Genomic DNA, 21,067 nt, shown 5'->3' with positions numbered 1-21,067 from the left:
GATTGAAGTTCGGCTATTTACATACACTTCCGGATCATTCGTGTCGCTCAGTGTAGCTTTTTCTTATTTAAACACCAGAAATACAAAAATGGAGACAGAATAATGAAATATATACAGACTAGCTTCACCATACTCGCACTGAAGCGCATCTCTACTACCGGAAGTCGGGAGTGTTCCAATATGATGTAACACTGGGGACATTTCCGGATCGGCTTTTAGTTAACACAAGGTCGCTCTCAAGCAGAGAGACAGGAGAGGATCGGCTTGTTTCTGACATAGAGATCTGTTTTATCTTTTAGAACAAAATGCCAAGCAGAGGCAGTAGAAGCAGGATGTCTAGAGTACCACCTCCGGCCAGGTAAGAGAAAATAATTACAGAACTGTATCTGATAATACTTTTTGATCATTTTCGTGCGCAGCGTGGCCTAGCGAGTTGTGCACTGTGCTTTTCTGCCGTGAAATACCCGTAGGTATGTCCAGCCGGAAGTTTCTAGAATAAGGGCTGCTTTAAGGGAATCTGCTTGTTTCTTAAATATAAGCTACAGTGTTAAAAGATGTCGTCTCTGTGTAAGAACGGTGCCTTATTCTGAACAGGTAAAAGGGTGACTGGTGCGTTTTGCGAATACTGTAAAATGCATTAGTTAAGTTAGGTAATGCACACGGAATTAAATCTCTCATATAATTTAGTATTGCAAGAGCTATTTATAATTAAGTCACAATTGCAAATATTAAGTTTACGTAAGAGATTTAGCAGTGCAGTTTGATTAAGGAGTAACTTGTTTTGGATTATAAAAAAAAACAGTTGTTAGACCTTGAGCCTTCAGAGCAGAAGTGGCGAGCCAGGCTTGAAGATAAATAAGAGATTAATGTGTGCTTGGCACTCTGTCGCCCGGGCTAATGCTCTCTGTCTCCGCACAGCCGGGCTCCACCAAGACCGATGGCCAGGGCTGCCCCCCCCGCCCCACCCCCCCCCTCCTCCCTGCCTGCCCACCCGCCTCCCTCTGCCATGGCCGCCCCCTCCGCAGCCCCCCGACAGCCCGGGATGTTTGCCCAGATGGCGACCACAGCAGCTGGCGTGGCAGTGGGCTCTGCTGTCGGGCACACACTTGGCCATGCCATGACAGGGGGCTTCAGCGGGGGGGCAGCTGCAGAACCAGGCAGGGCCGATATCACCTATCAGGTAAGCGCTTCATGACCGGATTGTAACTCTGAGCTGTGCGTGTAAACCTTCTCAGGGATGTTTATAATGGACCAGTGGTTTTTTTGCAAAACATGCTGATCTGTTACTCTTGCAAAATAACTGTGCTGTGCCCAGAAATGCCACACAGTGGGGGGGGGGGGGGGATGTGTAGGCCCTCTCCTCTGATCTACCCACCTTAAAGCTGTTCATCTTTTTTCACATCACGGGCTGTGATGCCAGAGACTTGGTGCTGATTACAGGGGCGGCCGACAGCACTGCTTGCCTCTGAGCACAAGTGAGGTTGTGGGGGTCTCTGTGTCACTGAAAAAAGTGGTATCTCTAGCCAACTAATCCCAACCTTACCCCGGCTGGTGCTCAGCAAGCTGTGCGCCATCGCTTGGGAAATACCATTCCCAGTCAGGTACTGACATGGGCCAAGCTCGAACCCGCGATCAAAGCTCTTCATTCAGAGGTGCCCTTTAAGCTCTGCACTCGAGGATTCGGACTGCCTGTTTGTGGTCTAACCTGTGAGTTACTGTACCTAGCCCCGATAAGGGTGATTGCCTCTAGGCAAAAGGTCTGGGATGTTGTGCTCACAGCTGTGGTTCAGAGAAACAGTACATGTGTGCTTTGTGCCCACAGGAGCCCGCTCCCCCAGCTCAGCCCATGTACCAGCAGCAGGCTCAGCAGAACCCCTGCACGTATGAGCTGAGGCAGTTTATCGAGTGCGCGCAGACCCAGAGCGACCTCAAGCTCTGTGAGGGCTTCAGTGAGGTGCTGAAGCAATGCAAGTTCTCCAATGGTAAATCACTTTTAACTTTCCTAACTGGAACTCGCAAAATAGATATTCTTTTTGACAAGCCAGAATCTGGTACCTGACTAAGATCTCAGGTGGTAATGTAAGCGTAACTAATGTGCCCTGCATTATCAACAGGGAGACTAAAGATGGAAACCCCATCCCACAAGTAGATAGACATGGTGACGCTTGTCAAAACCATTTAAAGGTGTTCTTTGCTTCAGTAATTCCAGTGAAGTGCCTTCACTTATTCTTACAGAGGATAGTTTGTATTAAATTAAAAAAATTCTAATGTCATTCTTTAGGCAAATAAACAAAATGCTGATGTAATATTAAACTAAATAGAAGTTTAATATCTTCTTTATCTTCTTTTTTTCAGGGTTGGCATGAAAATCCAGAGCAGTGAAATTAGTTCAATAATTAAAGAAATCCAGTGCACAGTGAATATTTAATATACAGTAGGAACGCTCAGTGTTGAGTTTTCTCTTGTAGACTGCCTTTATTTGATATGCAACAAATTCTGCTTATTTCAGGTTCTGGGATAATTGTCTTATAAAAATTGTATGCGTTTCAATTCCTTTGCAAATAACACAAGACACCTGTTTTTTTCTGTGTCAATTTGTCTTTAAATACCATGTTGTCTTTGAAAAATGTGTACACTTTTTGTCGTAGGTGAAACTTCATTTTTGATTCTGAATAAATGTTCCCAGTTATTTTTGTCTCCTTCTTGCTTTCTGATTGAGAAAAGCTGTAGTCTTTTCTGGGGAATAAAATGGCATTCTAAGGTATGAAGGACAGACACTGTGGTTTCCTGATAGATAGATTGAAGCACAGCCATCAAGAACCGCAAATGAGATTTTAGGAATTGTATTTTATGCTAATGGTAATTCCTGACAGCTGTATTTTGTCGTACAGTAAGTAGCCTTTGGGCTTTATAAATGTCATGGTCTTCATTTGCTTCTCTCTAAACAAGGAACAGCTGACTGTAAATTAGGTAGATTGAATTGGTAAATATGAAGGGATGGCTACTACAACACACCATATTGGCTGCTCATGTGTCAGTTACTTTGCATTGTTGCGAAAATGATGTTTAATACCAGAAAACACAAGTTGAGGTTTTAGGCGAACTGTTGATGCCCATAACATATATATTTAACACAGCAGGGAAGGAATTAAAGCCAGTCCCTGACAACAGGGTTGGCATGAATCACAAAGTGGAAGAACAGAAACTTGTTGAAACGAAGAGTGAGAAATACCATGGTAGTAATTATGTACTAGAAAAAATGTTCACAAATCATACAGGGCAGTCCATAAATATTTGGACAGTGACACAATTTTTGTTGTTTTGGCTCTGTACTCCAGTACCTTGGATTTGAAATGAAACAATGACTGAGGTTAAAGTGCAGAGTGTCGGCTTTAATTCGAGGGTATTTACGTCTATAGTGGGTGAATCATATAGGAATCGCAGCCCTTTTTATACATAGTCCTCCCATTTTAGGGGACCAAAAGTAATTGGACAATCGGCTGCTCAGTTGTCAAATTACTTTTGGTCCCGTGCTGTTGGTAAGTAGTGGGATGCTGGGGCGCGATACTTCTAAGGACAAGTTGCTGTTCTAAGTGGAGATGGTAGACCAGTAGGCTGTGCTCGTCTGTCTCGCACAGAATTTCTAAACCATTGCCCTAGTTTAGTGACTGGGATTGCTGTCCTGCCCTCCGGGAGCAACATTAAACTGAGGTCTTAACTACTTTGGCATTGCAGATCCCAGGGCATGTTCATAAGTGTAAGGGGGGTTAACCCTAACCCTGGCATCCTGACAAAAATCCACTTGGGACTTGCGCAATCTGGCCTCCATAAAATTCCCCTGTGATTCCTCTGATGAAGTAATCTGTCACTTCTCCACCTGATTATATGTGTAGTACATGTACCAGTGCAGAATGCTGGGTGTGTGTTACCCAGGTGGGGCTGCACTGAAGGGGTTGATAAAGTATGCAAGTGTTTATGGAACCATAAAGATGAAAGTGCTATACAAATGTAAGGTATTCATTATTTTGGTGTTACGGACATGAACAATTATAGAATTGCTGTATCCAGAAGAGGGCACTGTAGCTTCAGTTTAGTGTTAGGGTCAGCTCTAGGTTATACTGTTCTGAATGCAAGCTGTTAAATATGTAGCAGGGATGTATCTTCACGCGTTGAAGGGTGTCTCTGGTTCACGTTGCAATTTATTTTTGGCTCTTGTCAATCGAATTCGCCCTTCTCAGAAGCCTGCAGTGCATCAACTCTCAGTTTATAGCTTATCGTGTAAGCACCTTAACTATCGGGCTTCGTTTTTTTAATTGTTTACTCATGTCAAACTTATAATTTTATTTAAAAAATGAAGGGCAATGTTGGATGTCAGACCTAACCTTGAGCGGTTATGGTAAGGATCAACGGCTGACAAGGCTTTCTTAGTATTGGTAAGAAGAGGTGGCGCTTTATAAAGGTCAAGCAATCGGGAGTAAACGTAATGACTGACGGTTGCCTGTATTGTGCATGCTTTAGAATTTTCTGCATGTAATGTGTTCTCAATGTGCCAAACTTAATCAACCTTTTTGTTCATCTTAGTAATGTTGAAGCGCTTAAACCTTTTTTTTGCCGAATGGTCTTATTTGAAAATGAAATTAAAGAATATATATCTGAAGTATGTATTTTAGCAAAGCCTTGTGGATTTAGTGGACAGCATTTGTGAATCGCCCATACCCTAATGTGAGATGACTTCCATCCGTCAACGTATAGAGTCTTGTCTATAGAAATAAACTGCCCTTTTTATCCAGGTGGTCTTGCTTACAGATTTCACACTTAGCCGTCTGAAAAATGACTTTGAGATCGACCGTAAAATCTGCCTGCTGCTCAAACAGTACTTAATTTCGAAGCAACGAATGACAGTTGTTAACGGAGTTGTGTTTTTTTTCCTTCACGACTTCTCTAAAAGCAGTGCGGCCGTAATGTAAGGAGGCAAACAGAAGTGTGTGTTCAGGATTCTTCGATGGTCGCATTTTGTCGTGCTGTGGGAACAGGCTTTTATTTAATGATAATTATTTAATATCAACTTCGGAAATGTTCGTGATCTATCCACTAGGAGGCATTCTGTCCACTGTAACCTTAAATCCCATTTTTCTACAGCGTCACCTGTTTCTTGTTATAACTTTATATATACTGTATACTTCTAATAGACTGCTGCTAATATTACAAAAATGTAAAATATGAACCCCAGCACTTAAGGTTTCACTACACAGCAAATTTGAACAAAGAATATGGAGCACTTAGTACACTAGATAAGAAATGATGCCACTTTCCTCTGTAGCTTCTCGGAGACGTCCATTGACCTTGGATATTATATAGCTCAAAATGACGAAAGAGGAGGAAATCCCGGATTGGGTGGGAGCCAATGTGTTTTATGATAAATATGAACCGAAGGAGATTCTCGGAAGGTAAATTTAATCTTTTATTCCTTTCTTAGTAATCTGCTTTATTGCAGAATGCACGTTTTAAGCAATGCACCCAATAATACAATTTTAATACAGTTGTAAAATACTGTTTGCATGCGGTTTTATGTTCTGTACGAATGACGGAATGATTGTCGGGAGTCACGAGTATTTACTTATTTCGCTTCACAGGGAAATTTTCTAAAGCGGTATCATCTAAATTCATTGGACAAAACTTTGCTATACTGTACATGCTGCATAGATCCTTGCAGAGGTTTATTGGAGAGCACCGTGGTAAAAGTAGAGTATAGCCTCAGGACAGTGTAGTCTGCTGTGCAATCATGATACAGACAATATCCAATATAATTTGATACGCTGAAATCCAAATAAGCGCTATAGCAAGTTCATGAAATAAGCTTGATAAATTGTCAAACCGGTGTGCAAATTTGCCCTGACTAACTTTGAAGCCCTGAAGCTTGTGGCCATGCTACCAGATAACGCTGTCACTGGTGTTGTTCCATCCGTAGTAGTATTACTACTAGTATTTCAATGTTAAAGCAAATGTATGTATAAATATTTTACGTAAAGTTTTCTCCTGTAGTAAAGCATCCCAGAATACCTTACAAGAATAGCCGTGACATATCCTTAGCAATATGTCAGGGTTCAGACGAGTAAAGGGCAGAGTTCATCTGATCCTGTCTGTGAAATTTACTCAGTTGAACACACGTCTATCCGTACTGTAGCTTATTTCTGTAACAGGAGCATGCCGATAAAGCTATATTGATGCATAATGAGACAGATAGCAAGACACTCCCAGAAACCCATGTAGCCATACTTTACACCAATAGGTTTGCAATTAAAAGCGCGACATACTGAATTGAATGGCAAAAGCAGAGATGTCCACTGAACGAAACGGAGCTCAGAAAACGATGCCGTATAACCTGAAAGTTACCCGCAGCAAACCTAAAATCCTTTTTTATTCGCTTCCTCTTTGATGTGTTCTACTAAAGTGTGACATGAAAAACAATTACATCTTTTGAATACTGAAAAGTTCTTGTAGATGACGTAAAAGACGTTCTATTTCGGTTAAAGACAATTCCAATGACAAATCTGATATACGGTATTAATACTGTGTCAAAGGTTTTGAAAGATTAAGCTTCCCTTTTTTATGCTAACATACTACCGTTTATTTTATTATCACGGACAGTGAGTGTAATGAATATTTCTAAAGACAATTATAATGAATAATGTTATTTTTGCCAGAAACAAATGTCCAATATATTTATGTAGTCGTACATAGATCTTTATAACGGACAAAATAACACCAAAAGGCGTTATTCGATATAGTAGATCTAATCTTACAACGCACGCCTAAAATGATATTTTTATGCATGACTGCTTTAAAGCTAAAATGAGCAGGTGCATGGACAGACGTCACTGGTAAAGTAAAGAGCTATCGGAGTTAAAATATGATTGATTTTGGCACCAGAGGTTAAGAAACCGTGCCAGAAAAACAGTCACGTCCGTCATCAAGGAGCCGTTTGCCAAATCCTTCATCTCATCGTCACAGAGGCTGGCTGTTATGTAACGCCAATTACGCTTCATATCACGGGTCTGAAACAAAGTATCAGAGCATCAGAGATAAACACGTTTTTTTACTAAAGGTCTTCATACCCTAATAAAAGTCTTTACACCCAGATAAAACGCCAACAGCAGCATTTTGCGCTGAGCGTGAGAAGACACCGGCATTGTGCGCACATGGACCTGAAGAGCGGTGCTGATTGGTTAGTTGGAGACCTGGTTACGTAATGCTCCTCACACACGAATTTTGTTTTTGAAGGCTTCTTCCAAGAACACTCAGTGCTCGGCTTTTGAGGGCTGACAAAAGATGTTCTACAGCCTGTTTACAAGATAATCAGATGGAAGAAAACAGGACTGTTGCAATTGTTTATAACCCCAGTTTCACAAGAGCAGAGTCCAGCCCTGTCTGAAGTGAATTATCCAGGACAAACTTATTGAGCCCTGAGGTCTGTCGGTGTTATCCTGTTCATTCTAACTGACGGAAAAATGTGCCTTTAATTAACTCCAGAACTGCGCTTAAAGCGTTTTTACATGTAGAAAAAAGCAGTGCTGATATGGTGACATATATGATATCAGATAGGTAGCTGAGGTGTGATTACATTTGAATTACAGTTTCAAAATGCATAAAGAAAATTAACACATTTAAGCACCACAGTAACCAAACAGTTTCACAATGTACTTTTTGCCATGTGTTATGTGACATTGTACTCTTCCATTCTGCACAACCCTTGTTTTCAGGAGCTTAAGAAACAGGGGAGGTCCAAGGAAAAAAGCTCTCTTTCTAAAGCAGTTTGTGCTGGATAAACATGTTTGTGACCATGTTTTCAAGCAGGCAAGCCAATGAGAGCTCGGGAGAGGCCTGGGGGTGTGTGAATGATTGAGCTGCTGCCCTGAGATGTGGTTGGCCATGTGCTTACCAGGGCTGTGCACTCTCAGAGCTGCTAGAGCATATATTTCAACAGAACAGTTCATTCATGCAGTCACAAGTCCACTGCGTTCACACAAAGAGAGTGCTTCTTTCATGTAGTTACCTACGACAAGAGTGCTGAAAACAGCAGTCTGCTTCAGGTAAGTCCAAAACATTTCCATAATCAAATGCACTTGCAAAGCTAGGTCTGCTATTTAACAGTCTACATTCTAAAAACAAAATTTTATGTGGTATGCAGTATTTTACAATATCTTGACTTGGATTCAATCTTCTATCAATGGCTTGCAAAACTCAAAACTTTATGCCTTGTTTAATTAATTTTTACTATTATCTTCTATTCAAACCAGTACAGTTTTTGTTTTACTTATGATGTACTAGCTGATTTCTTTCTGCACACTGTGTATGATTGTTTTACTGTGCCACTTTTCACCTGTTTCAAAAGGTTATGTTTCCGTTTTCTTGCCAAGACTAAAAGAATGTGCTTTTGAATTGGGTCGTAGTTTGACATACTTATCTGAGAAAGCCAAGGAAATGTACAGAACAATTGAAAAGGTGGGTTTGGTATCTGTGTCTGAGTGTGCCCTGTGATGGACTGGTGTGCCACCCAGGGGCATTCTGCCTAGTGCCCACTGCTTGCCAGGAAAGGAAAGAAGGAAGATAATCCCAAGAGAACAGAAAGGGTTGCTACTTTCCAGCGTAAGTGGGTGAAATGTGAAAATGAGCCTACAAGGTCAATTAGAGTGTGAGTCTTTGCTGTTATTAAGTGCTCTGATGCTCCAGTGCTTCCATTTGTCTTAAATCTGCAGGTTGCAAATTTATCACCATTTCAATGGTATCTTGTAATAATCCCCTGAAATATGTGGGAAACTCCATGTGCGTAATACAGTGTGTGTGCTCTGCTTGCTCAGATCTACTTAGGAGAGACATCTTTTGTCTTTTATCTTACTTTAACTTGTGTCCTTAGCTTCTTACTGTTGTCCGCTCACTACATATCCCTGTATGCTATTACTTGTCATCTCATGATTAATCCTGAGCTATTAAATGTCTTGAAGACTTGCTTGCAATTTGAATTTCTCATATATTACAGAAAATCTGATTTTTATGTTTTTTTACTCCAGGCATCCTCGCAAGCAGAGCAATGTTTGAGCTGTAAAAATAAGCTTTGTGAGATCAGTACAGTATCATATAGGAGGTACTGCAAGTTTAGAAAAATGCGGCATCCGAACTTGATGGACGTGTTGTGTTTTTACAGAGGGGTCAGTAGTGTCGTCCGTCGCTGCATAGACAAAAAGAGCCACCAAGACTACGCAGTGAAGATCATAGACATAGCCTCTGAGAGGATGGCACCCCAGGAGGCCGAGGAAATTCGGGTTTCCACAGCCAACGAGATTGAGATTCTTAAAAAGGTCTACGGCCAGCCATACATAAGTAAGTTGGTTCGGTGCTTCAAACCACTGTGCCTTTCCACCTTTCTGTCCTCCTTGCACGTGATCTTCATTCATTTCAACTTTTATTGCAGTATATTCCACATGTATACTTTGTTATCATTTTTTAGGATGATCGGTGGTGTAGAAAGGAAGTTAGGTTGACCTGGGTTAGGGCATTTTGTATTGATTTCCAATACGAGAAAAAGAAAACCGCTTACTGTTGGTGTATAGCATGAGAAATGATAAAGTTATTCCTTGATGGCTTATGCATTTCCTACATAAAGGGTTGTTGGAGAAGGTGGTTAGAGACTTACTAAAGATCACTTATCTCAGAAATGATTATACATGCGTTCATTGACAATATGTGCAAAGATATTTTCCATTTTACACTTATGGGAACAGTAATCCAGTTGATATGATTAATGGGGGATTTTTAAAGTCAATTAATTTATTTCCTTTTTTCCGCACAGTTCAACTTAAAGATTGTTTTGAGTCCCAGGCCTTCTATTTTCTGGTGTTTGACTTGTAAGTATGCCCTTTTGTAAGCAAATATACTAAAGGTTATTTAGAGGTTATTTCTAACTTGAAGCATTCAAGGAGCACATCAAAACACTGAAAGAATAGAATCTGATGTTCTCATTAAAAAATTCCAGTCTTTGAAAGACATTTCTAAAAATGATGATATGGTCGAGCAGATTTTTCCTACTCCAAAGCTGCAAAAATGATTTTTTAGCCAGTTTTGTAGGACTTGTGATGACAATTTTTTTGTTCTCATTGTGTTGGGAGTCTCTATCATATCACATCACAATGCTTTGTTTTTCTTCTAAGCATTAATCAGCTTTGTTTGTTTTCAATCTAAAGCGTTTCCAAAAATGCCATCACAGATAGGTGTGATACGACAATACTTTATTATATGTTTTTCTCAGAAATTTGTTTTGTATCCAAGCAATTGTGTTTTACACACACACACAGACTTACAAAATCATACAAACAGTACATGCACACATTACATTAAAAATAAATATCACAAGACATCAACTCGTTAATAGTCCTAACACACAACTTGTACAGGAATCCCCACAGTTTATCAGTGCCTCCCTGCACAATCATCCTGAGCCTCTATATGCACAATACCCCTACATTTTTGTTCATAATCCACTGATTGCCCATAAACCAGTACTCCTTTATTGTAAACATATTTATTGATGGACCTCTTGACAAAGAAATCCAAAGCAGGGAGCATAGTATATTAAATAAATATTGTTCAGAAATGTGTCTAGTGACCCAGATAGATTAAGTAGGGTTTAGAAATCGTGCAATACATACCATTGCTTAGTCCTTAGGTGTAAACATTTCGGCCTGTTGTGAAAACAGGGGCATCTTATATAACGTATAGACACAGCAGCTTGGTAATGGCAGCAACTGGAAGTTGATCCCTGCCAGTGCGCATTGGCATCAGCTGGGTACAACACTGTGAAACAAGTGCTGACCTCTTCCTGTACAAGAATAGTTCTCCATTAGCCCCCCATGAGAGCATGCCCTGACATTTATCAGATCTGATTTCAGTTTCCCAGGCTGTTCTGCTTAGACAGCCCTGATTCTCTATATACAGTATACTCCAACAAGACTTTCATTTAAAGGTATTGCCTTGTGAGAAACACCTATACTACATTGCATTTGCTTGACCACTATGTTTGTGTTTCCTGTACGTAATTTTCTATTTAGTTTATTTTTGTTTGCCATTAGATAATTTCAAAGAACATTTGTATTTCCTTATATTAATGCCAGATCAGAAATCTGTGAATCTAATCCACTGCAGTCCTTTTAAATTCTTTTTAACCATTGGAAATGTTTCGCAACACATTGTAGTCATGAGGGAGCTAGTTTGCTTCTGATAACATTTGTATGCTATTTTCTTCCTCACAGGATGAAAAAAGGAGAACTTTTTGATTACCTCACAGAAAAAGTTACTTTAAGTGAAAAGGAAACCAGGTGAGGAACGGCTGATACAAAATAAATCTGACATATATGTAGTTGTGCTCTGTAGGGCTGGTAGACTTATTGTAAACGCTTCATATGTTTCTCCTAACAAGATAACATGCTGCTCTCCTTTCTCATCAATGTACTGTTGTTGTGCTGTTGTCAAGTAAGAATGTTACAGAAAGGATCGGTCTGAGAGGAAACTGTTGCACAGGGCTATGGTACATAGCACACATTAACATTGCTACCTTTGTCTGAGCAAAGTGATTAATGCACTAATCGCAGCTCTCCTTTTGAAATGTAAAATAAAAGCGATCAGTCCTACACTTTTATTAACACCTTCTAATTTTACTTTTGCATTAGGTGACTTTTTTACTTTCAGCACTGCTGAAGCTATATCTTTTTGTATAATTTCAAGTGCCAAAAGAAGAAAAACTAGTAAACGTAATAATAGAAATTAAATATTTAGGAACAGCAGAATTATGGAAGCTAGAAAAGTATTATAATATTCCTAAAATAACAATTTATGTTAAATGTTCCTTTTTTTTTTGGTGATTAGGAAAATCATGCGCTCTTTGCTGGAAGTTGTCCAATTCCTGCATTCCCAAAACATCATCCACAGGGATTTGAAGCCCGAAAACATCCTCTTAGATGATGACATGAACATCAAGCTGACAGACTTTGGGTTCTCCTGTCAGATTCTACCTGGGCAAAAGCTCACAGGTGTGCACTGTGGAAAGACGAACGTGTGTCATTTGTTTTTTCAAAATCAAAGACATCATTGTCATGGCAAGATGAGACTTCTGGGCTTTCTGCATGTATGTTTGTAAAGGGGTAGTCTACCATCTCATCGCCATGATCCAAAGAGGCTGAAGGTCAAATATTTTTCCCCAGTTCAAAGTTGAATGTGTTTTCTGTCAAAGCTTTCAAGAGGTGATAAATACATTCTGTAGCTTGAACAGCTCCATGCCTGCTAGAAACTTGCCAGCTTAAACTTACATAAAGATGAATGAGAGAAGTAAAAGTAAAGATGCCGTTGTGAAGATGGCAGTATAGGCCAAAGCGAGCAAGACTGGGCTATTCCCTACCATTCCAGACTAGAAACATAGATCATCCCTTCAGTGTCTGTTTGTAACAAGTGTAAAACAATTTTGTTTTGCTGTATTCTTGTTTGACTTAGTTTATCTGAGAAAGATTAAGATGCAGTAGGACACTGTCATAGGTGTTCAATACTCTTGTGGAGGTATTTGCTGGCTAAGGGTCAGCTGTTGAGTGTTGTCACTGGGGTTTCCCATTAGTAACAGTGGCTGTGATCCACTGTTTAATTCAAGAATCCGTAATTTGTTGACATACTCTTGCCAATACAGTCTCGAAGTTAAACTGTAACTGAAAGCAAAGCCCCAAACAAGCAAGAATCGCAAAGGGCACAAAAACAGTCCTTTGAAATCACTGTTGAGATGGTATTTTTTCATTTAGAAGTTATGGAAGAAAAAAATGAAATAGGTAAGCTTTTTAGCCATATAAATTCAATGGAATGTTAACTTCATTTATGTTGCTTTGCAGAAATCTGTGGAACACCTGGTTACCTGGCTCCAGAAATTATTCAGTGCTCGATGGATGAAACCTTTCCAGGATATGGGAAAGAGGTTGACCTGTGAGTATGTGCTGTCCTGTCTGGTACACATTTACTATTGTGTAAGAAAAGTAGGACTTCAACATGCACAGAACGGTTCACGCTTACCACTGAGTATTTTAAACTTAAATCACTTTTGGCTGCTGCTTTTCTAAAAAAGATCACTATAGATCCTTTGCTGTTGCACAAAATTGATATATTTATTATCATATATGTGAGAGCTGTGTCTAATACTTTATTATACATTTAAATTTTCTACCAATTTTCCATATTCATAAATGGCAGATTTAGAGAATTACAGCCTTGTTCTGATATGTTGAGGTTTTCTGCATGCCAAAGCAAAGAGCTTTATATTAAATATGTTATTTGGCCTCTGTTAAGTACTTTGTATAAAGTAACAGTGATAAGAGTGTTTGCAATTCTGCACAATGAAACCCTTGTTTATTCAAACTAGATCCCAGATTCTTAGAGGTCTCTTTGTGATCCTTCTTGCAGCTGGAGCTGTGGGGTGATCATGTACACCCTGCTAGCAGGATCTCCTCCGTTTTGGCACAGGAAACAGATGCTGATGCTGCGGATGATCCTGAGTGGCAACTATGAGTTCACATCCCCTGAATGGGACGACCGGTCGGACACCGTTAAAGATCTGGTAAGCCAGACCACGTCACAGCTGCAGGCTGTCCACAAAGAGTCCAATTCCAGACTGCATTGCGTAAAACCCAGTCAGTTAAAGTCAACTGCAAACAGGGAAAGGCAGTAGGAAATGTAGGACATCCAGGAGTGGGGAAAGGAAATTTAATGAAATTACATTGAGATTCATCTGTTAACAATCCATTAACGATTAATTTATTAAATTACTTTAGTCAAAATCCTTCATGTGAGGGTTAATGGGGGAAGTATAAAGACCAAAAACATTTAGTCAAACACTGCAACCTGTTGATTCTGTGTTCAGGAGATCCATCTGAATACAAAGCACCTCAGATCCACTTAAACGAAGAAGTGCCCAGTTTTTGCTGGTGTAATAGAGCTCTGAACATTATCACCGAACTTTACCTTTCTGGTGCAGATCTCCCGGCTGCTGGTAGTTGATCCAGAGAAAAGGTACACTGCTACAGAAGCCCTGGCTCACCCCTTCTTCCAGCAATACATTGTACAGGAAGTGCGCTACTTCAGTCCTTACAGGAAGTTCAAGGTAACGCCAATATCAATGTGATTTAGAAGCCTTCACGGCTCCTGACTGTCATTGGCATGCATCAACTTTGGCAGGATTTCAGGATAGCAAAGCCCTCTTATTGGAGGCATTTCTAACTCCTTGTGCTCCTTTTGTGTCACCACTGGTGTGGTGTGCATACATGAGGTTATATGATAACAAACGGTGTTGTGTTTCTTGATTGCATGAATGTATTCTCAGATTCTTCACTTCTTGAAATAATATATAAGAAATAAGAAACTTGCAAGCAGTCTGTGCCCATATCCTATAGGCTTCATTTCTAAATGAGTATTGCTTCTTTACATGGCTTTTTAAGTTTCTCTTGCACACTCAAGTCTCTGGGTGGGGCTTGTATGTTTGTTGCAGGAGGGGAAAGTGCTGACTTTTCATTTTGTGGAAATGTTATGCACTATTTGTAAAAAGTCACAAGTTCTTTTTTTTTTTTCATGTGTTATTTCAGGTCATCTGTACCACTGTACTAGCGTCTGTTCGGATTTACTACCACTACCGACGTGTGAAGCCCGTGACCAAGGAGGTGGTCATAAGAGACCCCTATGCACTAAAGCCGTTTCGCAAGCTGATAGATGCCTGTGCCTTCAAGATCTATGGACACTGGGTGAAGAAAGGACAGGCCCAGAACAGAGCAGCCTTATTTGAAAACACTCCCAAGGCTGTGCTTTTATCATTGGCAGCTGATGCAGAAGAAATACTTGCTTTTTAGTGATCAAAGGCCCATTGGCCAACTTGTATTGTGGCAGTGCATCCTCTTAGGTCTTAATTGAAAACAGAAGTGCAAATCCCTTTCAGTGCATAAGATGCTGCAGGTGGTAAATGAAACTATATTAAGAATAGTTACTAATAATATTAAGTATAGATTTTAGTATTTTTACCCTAAGATTGCTGTGTCTCGGATTTCTTTCACACTTGTTTAAAGGAAAGCAATTGAAAGCAAGAAAATCCTAATTAACATTTTAAAGTTCATATCCATTACAAATATATTTTTGTATCTTTTATGAATGCAGCCTGAAGCTTGTAGTTTACAAAAGGACTGCGCATCTCTGTAAATACGTCTTTGTGTGTAGAATTAATGCATGATGAAATTGCAGGTATGTGTTTTGACTTGCTCACAGGCTTTCTTGACAAAAGTGCAATTGACCTGTATACTTGAATTAGCATGTACAGTTAATTGTGCACATTGGCCTGTGTGTAGGCAAGAAATTTATAGACACATAAGCCAATGGCAGGAAATAATGTGGATGGGATTCAGGTTAATTTCAAAGTTCAAAAATGTATATCATTTTACTCATAGTACCTGTATGTTATATAGTTTATATATAACATATTTATATATGTTATAAATACATTAAAGAAAACAACAAAAAGGATCAAATGCATGGTATTAGCATCAGCAAATATATTTTGTTTACAATACAGAAACTGAATGGCACTCCTGACAGGGAATAATGGGGCAATGTAAATTAGTAATCAAAATATGCCTGATATTTTTTCCTCTGCAACTAAGTTTTAGAAATATTAATTTACAGTATACCATGTAGAAGTTTGCATTAGTGTAATGCCGGTACAATTCCCACCTCACAGTATCTTTTGTAAATAGTTTCTACTATATTTTTAATCTGCTATATTCCTTATTGAATTCTTAAACTAAAGTATCCACTTAAGGTATGGGTTAACAAGTCTGTAACCCTGATTGGTTTATAGTATAGTGAAGGATAGTCTTTATAGATGAACACTGAGAATATTTATTTTATGTTTTGCACAAGCTGGTGGCCTTGGGTCTTAGATGATCCAGACAAATGAATGTGATGTTCTGGTCAGTCAGTTAATTCTTAATTTCTGTCAGTTACAGCAGACAATAACGAAATCCTTTAGATATAAAAGATCTCCAATGCATGTAAAAGCTGTCTTACTTATTTAAATCCTGAAATACATGTACAATGTATTGTCTCTGTGTATGCTCCTAAAAAGAGTTATACATTTACCTGTGGTTGACAGTTTTATACAATTTGGGAAATGTTTCCCAAGAAACCAGCAAATTCTCACAGATTGAGATTTATACTACCCAAGTATAAGTGGACTCTGAGATCAGATCTGAAGTCTATCCATTTAATAGAACAATTGACCCTGACACCTTTAGAAATGGACATCTGAAAACAGAACTGATATTAAACTACAAAAATCCTTAACTTGCTTCTGGTTAAAGCTTAACACAATGCATTTAATTAAAAACTTCCCTGCTCAGTCTTTACATAATCTTCTTAAAGTAATTCAGACCTGACTGACCATTGTAATGCATAATGACTTCCGATGTAATAAATGTCACTGTATTGTATTTACTGTAAAAACACTTGTGTCTTCATACTGTAAATGAAAAGCTTTGCTTTTTGTTAACAAGAAATAAAGTCATTTCAATTTGTTTTGAAGTTTTTTTCTGCATAAAATCCCCTTATACTTCAGTGTACATCAGATGTTCGTCATCCATCCGTTTTCTAACCTCTTTATCCAGTACAGCGTCATGGGGGAGTCAGAGCCCATCCCAGCAAGCAGCGGGGGCTAGGCAGGGTATGGGCAGGACGCCAGTCCATCACAGGGCACGCCCACACTCAGATTAGGGCCAGTTAACCTACCAGCATGCGTTTCCACTGTGGGTGGAAACCAGACGAACAAGGATGGGGGAAATATACAAACTCAAATGTTCATCATATATACTGTAATAAAAAATGAAACAATATATAAGTATTTAGCAGACAAAAAGAGGAATTCTTGTATGCCAACTCCTGCATCACTGCATTAACAGAAATGAAAACATGGTTTACTGTGCAGCGTTGCAAAGCACGATCCGCTACAAATTCACATTAGTCCCCTGAAAATGCAAACTGAAACAATGAAGACAAAACGACCGCTGTTTCCAGTCTCCACAGGAGAGATGTAATGATTGCCACACTTCCAAGGGACATTTCCCTTTTTATCCCATCGCTTTCTCCTGCCTATAGCTCTGTCCTGAGCTTGGTGTCTTGACCTGTGGCATCAATGCTGGCTGCACACCGAAAGCCCAGGTTGTCAGAAGCCGAGTCTGGTGTGTTTCCCATTCTATAATAAGAATTAATATATAAAAAAAAAACAATTTGCAACTCCATGTTCCTCCCTTGACAGAAGGTCCTTTTAAAAAACTAAATTCTACATGGCAACAAGCCAGTTTTCACCACCAATATTACTGTCTTTCCATTTGTCTTGATACACATTTCACCATGCATCTCACTTAACAGTGCTGTATTCTGTGAGGCTTGTTTGCTGTAAAGTCTGACTCTATGATGCGAAACATGGATAAAATGGATTCTTAACCAGAAACTGAGCAGGGCTCTACAGCAAGATATACCTGGTGGTGACTCGTGCCTTGTGATTGGCCGAACCATCTGCAGTGTCGATCCAGGATGCGCCTCTCAGCACGTACATGGGTTGCGCGCCAGTGAAGCGTGTGGCGGTCCACTCCCACACATTTCCCAGCATGTCGTAGAGACCTGGGGACAGACAGCCACCGTTAGCCAGCCTACTCTGTGAGCCAGAGGTCTGTCATCGGGAAACACAAAGGAGCTTTTCTAGACAGATTGAGTTTGAACAGAATCTATCTCCTCTCCAGCCCACTCAGAATGGATTTCATGAGGAAAAATGCATCCAGTAATGAAATGCATTTTAGGACTTTTTATTGAGAATCAGGAATAAGAAGCTTCATATTAACCAACCTCACACAGACAATATAAGTGCTAGCAGCCACATCACCCTGCAAAACACAACTGGCAGCCCAATTCAACAGAAGCTCTAAGAAGCCATTTGGGTTCTTGTAATTCTTGAAGATCTTATAATAATTCTCCACTATAAAATGAAGGAAAGAAGTAAATGAAGAGTGTTCGGTAAGTGAGAAAAGGCTCACCATAGTTGTTCTGAGGAGGGAATGCCTTCACAGGAGAGACTCCATGATACTTATCTTCTGCTAAGTCATTATCTGGAAATTTACCCTGTCAAAAATGAGCATGTGGGTGAACAGTTCTGTGATTTTTTTTTCATATTTAATAAGCAAGGATGCTACAGTATTAAAAACTTTCACAAATGACCTTAAGTTATACTTTATAAAAACTAAAGTATTAAGGTCAAACTATATTTAATTTTTTTCTTCAACATGTCACTGACAGAAGATTCCCCCAACTTATAGTTGTTCTTGAAACAAAAATCAGCAATCAATTTTTTACAAGGCATAATGTACAAACCAGTTAAACTATTCAGGGAAAATTTAATGTAAAGTTTTAAATCACACTAACCTGCCATAAGTTGGAGCGGTTCGTTTGAAACTTGTTGCCCCATGGATACGTTCGGCCTGGGAGATTTACAGAAAGAGACAATCCGATGATTAGCAATTGGGGATTCCTTTGAAAAGATTTTCAAACACACAGTATATTTGCATTATGGAGCTTGGAGGCATGTGTATATCAGCTGACTTCTGACAGGACTGAAATTCACCTTATTTAAGTGCAATGGCGCATATCTGAGCTCGACACACGGAACTGGATTAGACATTCGCAATCGCACACCTATTCAGAGGCCCACCTTCCAGCCCTCCTCTGGCTGCAAACTCCCACTCTTCTTCAGAAGGCAGCCTCTTCCCTCTCCACTTACAGTAGGCCTGGGCATCGTTCCAGCTCACCTGCACAACTGGCTGATCCAATCTGTCCTTTATACTGGAACCAGGACCTGCAGGCTGGGTAAGTGAGTAGGATGTACTTGGAATGTTATGTCAAAAAACAAATCAAGTTTTAAAAGTTTCGATCTGCAGAGAAATTGCACTGTACTTGCAAGGTGTAGATGCACCGGAAATGTCTTAGTACTTTTTACCTTGGTTCCTTTTGAAGGTATATCAACATGGCATCAATACAAGTGTTTTATGTTCAAGAATTCCAAATAAAAAATCAGCTAAAGGATTATCTCAGCACAAATTACACCAAATGCACAAATGAGCTTGCTTATACAGGAGTAGCAATTAATTGAGAAGACAAGAAGACTCTACCTGTCTCCAGAACACCTTTTCAGTGGGTATCCACCAGGGGGCAGACTGCGGAAATCACAGAGCGTCACTTCACAGGGCAGGATTACAATTGGAGTTAAACATGAACACATGAGGCTTTAGACAGTACAGAACAAATATAGTCGCCTTCTTTTTAAAATTGCATCCAATAAATATATGACCTTTATTTTTATTCCATATACCTGTACTTTCCACAAAAAGAAAACAGAAATGCCTTCTCGGGAATAAAAAGCACTTTGCTCCAGCAACAATACTTTCTGATTTATGTTCCAGTGTAAGATCTGATGACTATATAAGTGAGTACAGTAAAGAGGCACTTACTTCAATTTTTTGAGTTACTTTGCTCTTGAGCTCTTCGGAAACAAAATCCTGGAATACAAAACTCCAACCAAATGTCTCAGCCTCAGTTTTGTATTTCTTTGCTCTCACAAACTCTCTGAAAATGGTAGGAAGGTACATTTACACATAAACCTACGACAGAGATGTGTAACTCCAGTCCTCAAGATTAAAACAGATAAGAGTATTTCAGTTAGCAATTGTATAAAGACATACAAGCGTTGTGAGTTCAATAGCCATTAGGTATGAGATTTTGAAAGCCAGTGTATCTGGAGGAGATACCTAGCGTACAAGAATCTGTAACAATTTCACTGCACACCTTTCAGCGTGAATACTGAAGAATTTGCATTCATTTGCTACACACTGTCAAATAACTCATAAAGGTGTTTAATGTAACCGATGCGTATAGTTCATTTTCAATTAAGATAAGTTCCACAATGAATACAACTTGACAAAGAGAAAACAAAACACTGTTCCGATTCTACTTCGGATCTGAGTGCGGTCTGGATTAGTTGTGCTCACCTGAAATCTGCGCTGGTAACGGGGTACGTGTCGATTTTAAACGCCCCCACAGCGACGTCCCTTACTGGCGATTCCCCATCTCTGCCATCTGCAGCGTTCGTGCCCATTTTAAACTTCCCTCCTGGTATCTTTGCCATGGTGCTGTCATCTACAAATTGCATATGAACAATTATCTGTATGTCAATGATTAGGTAGAGGCATTCTGATATTTTAATACACACACACGGGCCAGAAACTATGCTGGTCATAAAACTACGCTTTGCATAGTCACATTGTATGGAAAACTGCTCTTCGTATGAAAACGAATAAACACTGAGCAATAAAGACGCGCCGGGCTCCTGCCGGGTTAGGCTCCGGCTCACAGCAGGACGGAGCAGTTACTGAAAATTAAAGGATGGATGAACAACGAACCTGTTGTAGAAGCGCCCATAAAAAGAACGGAGGTTAGAAATGTCGCCAAACTGTATTGCATCATGAAAGGAAACAATTATCCTGTAAGAATTGGAACCAAATGCTATAACCGCAACAGAGAGAACGGAGTCTCGCACAAAAAGTAATAATGAAAGGAAAGCCAAAGTTCTGAAATATTTCACAAAACAGCCTTTCAACTCCCTGCAAGTATCGAACATTTGAGAGGAAGTTGCAATTCTCCTTTAAGAAATCAATTTCCGGGTGGTGGAACACGTGACAACTCACGTTGCAAATCCCATTTTCTGCAGTTTTACGCCTCGCTGTTTGGGCAGTTGGATACGCAGAATCTCGACGTTTACTGCGGTTGTCGGTTTTTTTTGTCGTAAAATATAATGCAAAGCCGCGAATGACGCAGCAGTGCGTGAACTTCGATGCTTTACAATGTCTAAAATGTATTTTGGGGGAATTGGAACAGGTAAAGGTTTATTCTGTACTGAACGGACACA

General features: G+C 39.7%; 3 protein-coding genes across 6 annotated transcripts; 2 read left to right on the top strand and 1 right to left on the bottom strand.

Annotated features, from left to right (window-relative positions):
* Nucleotides 1–205: 205 nt before the first annotated feature.
* On the top strand, nucleotides 206–2,689 carry chchd2 (coiled-coil-helix-coiled-coil-helix domain containing 2). The gene is made up of 4 exons (XM_088907161.1): nucleotides 206–358; nucleotides 919–1,180; nucleotides 1,823–1,982; nucleotides 2,356–2,689. The coding sequence occupies exons 1-4, from the start codon at nucleotides 306–308 to the stop codon at nucleotides 2,364–2,366; spliced, it is 486 nt and encodes a 161-aa protein (XP_088763287.1). The 5' UTR covers nucleotides 206–305; the 3' UTR covers nucleotides 2,367–2,689.
* Nucleotides 2,690–4,227: 1,538 nt separating this feature from the next.
* On the top strand, nucleotides 4,228–16,632 carry phkg1b (phosphorylase kinase, gamma 1b (muscle)). 4 transcript variants are annotated; one of them, XM_088906744.1, is made up of 10 exons: nucleotides 4,228–4,396; nucleotides 5,321–5,447; nucleotides 9,203–9,378; nucleotides 9,848–9,902; nucleotides 11,304–11,369; nucleotides 11,917–12,080; nucleotides 12,921–13,011; nucleotides 13,486–13,639; nucleotides 14,057–14,182; nucleotides 14,661–16,632. In XM_088906744.1, the coding sequence occupies exons 2-10, from the start codon at nucleotides 5,365–5,367 to the stop codon at nucleotides 14,919–14,921; spliced, it is 1,176 nt and encodes a 391-aa protein (XP_088762870.1). In that variant the 5' UTR covers nucleotides 4,228–4,396; nucleotides 5,321–5,364; the 3' UTR covers nucleotides 14,922–16,632. The 4 variants fall into 4 exon arrangements, with proteins under 4 accessions (XP_088762870.1, XP_088762869.1, XP_088762871.1 ...); XM_088906743.1 differs by having other exon boundaries at nucleotides 4,235–4,433; XM_088906745.1 differs by lacking the exons at nucleotides 4,228–4,396; nucleotides 5,321–5,447 and adding an exon at nucleotides 5,455–8,090.
* sumf2 (sulfatase modifying factor 2) lies at nucleotides 15,600–20,788 on the bottom strand. Its single transcript, XM_088906748.1, has 9 exons — nucleotides 20,562–20,788; nucleotides 20,151–20,298; nucleotides 19,614–19,728; nucleotides 19,275–19,319; nucleotides 18,818–18,968; nucleotides 18,532–18,587; nucleotides 18,147–18,231; nucleotides 17,595–17,736; nucleotides 15,600–17,308 (listed from the first exon to the last, which is right to left on the bottom strand). Exons 1-9 carry the CDS (start codon nucleotides 20,623–20,625, stop codon nucleotides 17,206–17,208), a joined length of 909 nt encoding a protein of 302 aa, XP_088762874.1. The 5' UTR covers nucleotides 20,626–20,788; the 3' UTR covers nucleotides 15,600–17,205.
* Between the last annotated feature and the right edge of the window lie 279 nt (nucleotides 20,789–21,067).

This window comes from Atractosteus spatula, chromosome 27 (assembly GCF_055471065.1).
Source record: "Atractosteus spatula isolate fAtrSpa1 chromosome 27, fAtrSpa1.hap1, whole genome shotgun sequence".
NCBI classification, from domain to species: Eukaryota; Metazoa; Chordata; class Actinopteri; order Semionotiformes; family Lepisosteidae; genus Atractosteus; species Atractosteus spatula.
This window is presented reverse-complemented; position numbering and strand designations above follow the sequence as displayed.

Coding starts and splice junctions, on each gene's coding strand:
- phkg1b (XM_088906744.1), top strand. CDS start 5,365: ATGACGAAAGAGGAGGAAATCCCGGATTGGGTGGGAGCCAATGTGTTT. Junction 9,903..11,303: donor TATTTTCTGGTGTTTGACTT/GTAAGTATGCCC, acceptor TCTTCCTCACAG/GATGAAAAAAGGAGAACTTT. Junction 13,640..14,056: donor CGGACACCGTTAAAGATCTG/GTAAGCCAGACC, acceptor TTTCTGGTGCAG/ATCTCCCGGCTGCTGGTAGT.
- chchd2 (XM_088907161.1), top strand. CDS start 306: ATGCCAAGCAGAGGCAGTAGAAGCAGGATGTCTAGAGTACCACCTCCG. Junction 359..918: donor AGAGTACCACCTCCGGCCAG/GTAAGAGAAAAT, acceptor GTCTCCGCACAG/CCGGGCTCCACCAAGACCGA. Junction 1,181..1,822: donor GGGCCGATATCACCTATCAG/GTAAGCGCTTCA, acceptor TTGTGCCCACAG/GAGCCCGCTCCCCCAGCTCA.
- sumf2 (XM_088906748.1), bottom strand. CDS start 20,625: ATGATGCAATACAGTTTGGCGACATTTCTAACCTCCGTTCTTTTTATG. Junction 20,299..20,561: donor TATGGGCGCTTCTACAACAG/GTTCGTTGTTCA, acceptor TGCAATTTGTAG/ATGACAGCACCATGGCAAAG. Junction 17,309..17,594: donor AAGGCACGAGTCACCACCAG/GTATATCTTGCT, acceptor TTCTTATTATAG/AATGGGAAACACACCAGACT.